Source organism: Lygodium microphyllum, chromosome 17, assembly GCF_053477565.2.
Source record: "Lygodium microphyllum isolate KBCC chromosome 17, Lygodium_microphyllum_v1.1.10, whole genome shotgun sequence".
In the NCBI taxonomy this organism is placed as follows: domain Eukaryota; kingdom Viridiplantae; phylum Streptophyta; class Polypodiopsida; order Schizaeales; family Lygodiaceae; genus Lygodium; species Lygodium microphyllum.
The window spans coordinates 23,921,271-23,927,270 of NC_141151.1; the positions used below are offsets into that span (position 1 = coordinate 23,921,271).

General features: G+C 46.1%; 1 protein-coding gene across 3 annotated transcripts in view; it reads right to left on the reverse strand.

The window, feature by feature from the left end:
- Positions 1-5,272, reverse strand: part of LOC148021688 (diacylglycerol O-acyltransferase 1-2-like) — a 217,241-nt gene extending 211,969 nt beyond the window's left edge. The window contains exon 1 of one of the 3 annotated variants that reach the window (XM_087697180.1): positions 5,143-5,272. Coding sequence is in view for 1 of the 3 variants with exons in the window: in XM_087697179.1 (XP_087553305.1) it covers positions 5,074-5,130 (57 nt within the window). In the remaining 2 variants the exon portion in view is untranslated. Of the gene's footprint in view, positions 1-4,477; positions 4,975-5,073 lie in introns of those variants that run through there. The other 2 variants (XM_087697179.1, XM_087697181.1) reach the window with 2 other exon arrangements.
- Between the last annotated feature and the right edge of the window lie 728 nt (positions 5,273-6,000).

A 6,000-nucleotide genomic window follows, 5' to 3' on the forward strand; every position in this document is an offset into this window, starting at 1 on the left:
AATTGTAGACCAAGATTGCGAGAGCAAAGCCTTACTAGCCCAAATCTTGAAGAGGCCTACGAATTGTAGACTCTAGCAAGGAGTGGGGCGTCCACTTGGGGTTCAGATGGGTGTCCAGGGGACACACCGTCTGATATCTAGGGTTCCAGGTGGGATTCAATATCACTCCTGCCCAATAGTTTCTGCCAATTCTCGACTCTATCACACGGAACCTGACATACTGGAGCACTATCCGCCTTTCCTCAGCGGGCTGAGCCCTGGTGGTCAACCAGGTCATCCTAGCGACGGCTTGGTACATAGCCTCGTATTGGTGCTTCTCCTCGTCTTGTGTGGTTCAGCTTCACCGCCTAGTGTGGAATTTTCTCTGGTCTGGCTCAAACGGTTCTAGGGATTCTTGGGCCAAGGTGGCATGAGCAACCATCATCCGGCATCAGTCTGAGGGAGGGCTTGGGATCATCGACCCAAAGTTCCAAAGCCTAGCCCTTTTGGGCAAGCTAGTAGTCCGTGGGCTCACACCAAGAGGGCAAATCTGGAAGGTCCTTTTGCAAGAGGGTCTCCAGGAGTGCAGACTGAGGCTTGGCGGTGGTTGGAGGCCATCCTTGAGATGGATCTTCATGACTGCCCAAATCACACCACCCAGATCTTCCTTCATCTATAGCCTACTTCGTGTGTGGCAGGGCCTCCGCAAGGCCCTAATTCAGAGGCCCCTAGGAGGAGATAGACCACCAACCGATGGTCTAGAACCCCCAAGTCAGAGATCGGGAAAGGATACAAATTGGCAAGCGCCCCCGCATCCAGTGGGCTAGATGGGAGACTAGCCCTACTCGTACTAATAGGATGTGGCGGGAGGTGTACAGGATGGTGGATCAAGAGGTGTTGCAGTGGGAATCAGGTTGTCAGCGAGGAGCTGAGGTGAGGAGAAGGAAGATTGACTCAACGATCCCTCACGAGTGGCTTGACCCCCCGATCCAAGAGCCAGTGGAGCTTGGTGAGGTGTGGGGGCCACTAGATTCTCACCGGCAAGTATCTCCTTACAGGTGACAGGTAAAGTGCGCGGTGCCCCATATGGGACTTTCTTCACTGTGCAAGATGTGGGGCATTTGGTCCTTGATAAAGGGCAACAAGATGAGGAGATTGTTGTCCTTCCTTGGAGGAGGATTCGTGTGGTTGGTCTCCAAGGGAAGACCTGGCATCTGAACCCTTATGTGCCCTGGGAGGAGTTCTGGGAGTGGCGCCTCTAGATATGGGAGAGCAGGCCACTTGATGAGCTGGAGTGGAACCCTGGAGAGTGGCTATGGCCGGCCACTGTAGTCGCCAAGAAGCCACTAAGGTTCTTGGAGTACACAGCCAGGATTGGTAGACATGTACTAATGCAGGAGGACATGGACTGGGCACCTTCACTTAGCAGATACTGGGCAGAGCACAGCATCACAGATGCCTTTCATCGAACTTTCTGGCGTTGCCTATGGGACAGCTAGAGGCCGAGGAGGGTGTCGTATTTCCTTTGGCTTTTGGCACATGGAGGTCTAGCGGTTGTGAGTTGGCTAGCCCAGATGCAGCAAGATGGAGGGTGTAACCACTGCCCACAACAACACTTGGAAACCCCAAAGCACTGCCTTTGGTCTTGCGAGGTGGCACAACTCGTGTGAAGAGAAGCCTGCCGTATTCTCCACCGTGTGGCAGCCAACCTTGGATGTATCTCGTGGGGGGCTTTTTGCTAGCAGGCAATCAGCCAGGGCCGTCACCTTTTGTATGAGGCCAATATGCAGGACACAATTTTCATCATTGAGGCTGGGTCTTGCACAATGGTCGTCTTGGAGCCTTTACCCAGCCGCCAAGTACTAGAGCCCACAACAAACCACTCAGAGGTATGGCAGATCATAGGAAGTCTTGCAGGATGGCACATCTAGAAGGCAGACTGTCAGGAGGTTTTTGGCGGGGAGTGCCTTTCAATATAGGCAACTTTGGCAAAACTTTGGACTTCCGTCATCCACTCCCTCTGCCGCCGGTGAGACAGGTACAGAGTGAGTCTCGAGCTCATCAAGAGCTCCGCGTCTTCACTTTCTGCGCACTTGGGGTGGCCAAGACCTATTCTTCATGATGCAGGCAAGCAGCCCCAGATGGCGATACACCACCATCCATGGCTTCTTGCCCCCATCCCCCCCAGACTGCCTTGAGAGGCTTGTATACATGATGGATTTGTGATTTGCATCAGCTCCAACAAGTCTGTTGAGCATGAGCACTCCATTGTAATCAGCTTCTGAGTAATATATTTAGCCACATTTTACTTGCAAAAAAAAAGGAGTAATGCCAAGTTGGAAAACTTGAAACCTTCTTCTTTAGGAGGGTATCCAAGAATGTCAAAACTACACCTTAGGGGAGATTGGAGACCCTTTTCAAGTGGATCTTCACTATTGCACCAGCTAGTGTTCCTTGATCCTCTTTTCTGCATAGTTTTACAATTTTTTGGCTGCACCCATGTAAGGTGTTAGAACATAGACCCCCAAGCTGTAAATAGCAGACTGATAAGAAACTAGTCATCTAGAATGGGCAAGGCAAGTCATTAACAAGCAACTAGCCATCTAGAATGTGCAAGCCAAGGATACATGGGCCATACATGGAGCACAAGCACATTCACTGGGGTGTCTAGGACACTGGCCCTATCCCTTTCATAAGGATCTAGAGGGACATCTACAAAGATATAGAAATGGAGTTTCATCAACAGCTAGTAGGGAGCAGGTCTCAATGGCTGCAGACTGATATTGCAATCCCACAAGAGTGGGTCGTCCCCACTCACATAGACTTTGTGCAGTTGAGCTTCAGTTTGATGGCCTAGTTCTCATCATTGACTGTCCCAGTGCAACCAACAAGACTCTTCCTAGCACCTCCTCAAAAATCTTCGCTATACAAGAGGATGGCAGGCTATTATTTTCTTACGAGTAATATAAGCTGGGTGCTGCTGGGGGCGGGTGGGTGGGGAAGATCTGCAAGTGGCAGCTGGCTCCAAACCTCTTAATATAGCTTTGGAGCTGCCGATCAGTGACAAAAGCTCCTCTTGACATAACTCTCAAGTCACACCAGCAGAAGAAGAAAAAACAAGAGGATGACTGAAGATGGAATTCCACAGTTCTGATTCTACTTGCATTCTAGATATTGACTGAACTCTACAATTTGTAGGAGTGCGGCTTAAGGTCCGATCACTATTGATAGACAACTTCAGGCTATGTTGGGCTAGAACCTTGCCACAAGTGTGCCTAAGTTTGAAATAAATTGGCTGTAGAGGATCATCTCCAAGGTTATAAAGTGCCAATGACTCTCCTGATTATGGAACTTTTTTGGCTCTTTGAAGTCCTCAATAAGCAAGCTGCAGCATAGACATTCCATGTACCTTTGTGGGCTGAAGGCTGACATTACATGTACCTTTGTGGACTTCAGCCTTTAGCATTTGAATGGTGATAGCTGCAATAGATCACAGAATGGAGTCGCTTTTGTTTTCTAATTCGGGGTGCCCATCTACGTGCCAGAAACCTTGTCCTAATCTATCCTCTCTTGGCAGCAAAGCTAAGGAGAGTGTAATTAATATTGGTCAATGCTAGCAGAAGAGAAGGACGGATTTGGCCCTCAGATTAGAAGGTTCCCAAGCCTTATTGGCCTACCCTTTGGACCTTCCTAACAATAATTCAATGGTGATAAAAAGTGCAAATTGTCAATTTGGCCGTGCAAGTGTTGCCTTTTCAATCCTTAATGAGAATTATGTCAGTTCACCATATTAGAACGTTTGTTAAAACCTGAATTCCCATTTTGCAAAGACGTTTCGACTTGGAAAAAGTGAGCAGCATGGTGAGCCCTATCAACCTTGTGTCAAAAACCCCTTCATTTGCCAACACAGTAAACAAGTGCTTGAAGAGAAGCTGTAAATGTGCATTCACCAACAACCTTGCTTGAGAAAAGGTGAGAGCAATACTGAAGATTGAGATATTTCAATGAAAAATGAAAAAACTAGAGGACAAAATACTTCGTATCTGTGAGCGAGCATTTAAAAACCCTAGAATGCAATATATTGGATGGCCTTATCCTCACGCCTCAGAACGTTCAAATTCATTTAACTCTTAATATAAATGTGAATGGATATGAATATTGTCAGTGGATCTTCAGATTCATTGGACTCTTCTACGATGTGCTCTATAAAACACCCCAATCAGGATCTCCATGAATGTTCATGCAGCTGAAGACATGAAAAGTATACTGTTTCTTGTCAATATCTGGTTGCGCTTCAGCAATTGGAGAGGAACAAACTATATTATGATTTTCTGGCAATCTCAAGAGAGTAAATTTCTGAACTCTATCATAAAACCAATTATATGTTATTATGGTTAAGCCTCTGGAGATCTCATTGCCTAATCGGAACACCACCACCACACACAAACCCCCCCCCCCCCCCCCCCCAAAAAAATAAATAAACAAATAAAATCCTTACGGCCAAATTCTTCTATGAGGAGGCGTATCAGTAATAATCACACTCCGAATGCGTCCGTTAAAGCCAAAGACGTGCTCCAAGGTACGTGAGTGATTGAAAGAATGCCCATGATACTGATGCGAATACTCTCGGAAAGCTTGACACACTCTTTACCTCACCTAAGCTAGCATATTATCTCTTATACTTGAGAGCTTATTTTCTGTGCTACCTCAAAATCAGTTTGCTGATATCAAAGTTCCTAGCACGAGTAAATTCCATTCATTGCATCATCCGTCTCAGCTTAACTAGTCTGTATCGGTTCATCAAAAGGATTATCTACACTGAGGAAACAATTCTAATAGCAAGGCAGTCCTAAGAAACAATTTCGGTAACAGATCTTAAGTTGGTGCAGAATGGAAAATGGCATAAGGACCCCTGCATAAGCTCTCTCTCTCTCTCTCTCTTCATATGTAGAGGCAATCAATGGTCAATAGGGCTGGATGGGTTAAGCCATGCATGAAATTTGCAGCTTTTCAAAAGCAAATTCTAGAGCTAAGCAGCCATTACGGACATGCTCTGCAAGAATCTTTCATAACCGAAAAACACAACATTCCTACCTTCTGTGTGCGTATTCTACTATATTTCTCGGTCTCTCGAATTGACAAACCATACATCAATGCCCTCACCTCATGCAATCGTATATAGATGCGTTGATTGATATGTTGAGACTCACTCTATGACTTCCGTGTTACCACATTTAGTATTTATTATAATAATATGTAGAGACGCGCTGTTTATCAGAGTGTATGATCTCTCTTCACACGCCACTTTCAGTAAGACACGACTCTCCACCCTCAGTTTTGACGGTAGCAAGGCACGACTTGTGGAAGCCGTGGGCCTTGGCAACTCTAATGTCACTTGGAGTAGAGGCCTCAGGCCACCCATCCACACACCAATTAACTTGATTTCATGCACTCTTGTAAGCAAATTTTACTTGTGTGTGGCATGGCTTTTAGAGTCATGCCACGCCCAACCAAGTCGTATAACACCTAGAGTAAAAGTGCAACAACCACATGCAACAAAACTTGACCCAGACCCCATCTTCCACACTCCAATTACCTTGATTTCGTACACCCTTGCAAGTAAATTTTACTTGCATGTGTCGTGGCTTTTAAAGCCACACCACAGCCAAGTCGATTGACCGCAGCATATAGAAACCTGGAGTAAAAGTGCAACAACCACATGCAACAAATCTTGGCCTAAACCCCATCTCTAGCAAGTGGGAGAGAGAGACCCTATGAGGAGAAAGAAGACATTCATCTAAAAGAGAGAGACTCTACCGATTGTATGCCCCATCTCTATTAGTTGCAATAGAGAGACTTTGAGGAGAGAGACATTCATCTAGAAGAGAGAGAGAGGTGAGAGAAAGGAACTTGAAGAGAGAGAGAGAACACAATATGTACCAATAGATGATTAGCATCTCTTTTAAACTCAAACTAGTTCATGGAGTACCTCCATTTTTTGGAGGGACTCCTAAGAGTTCA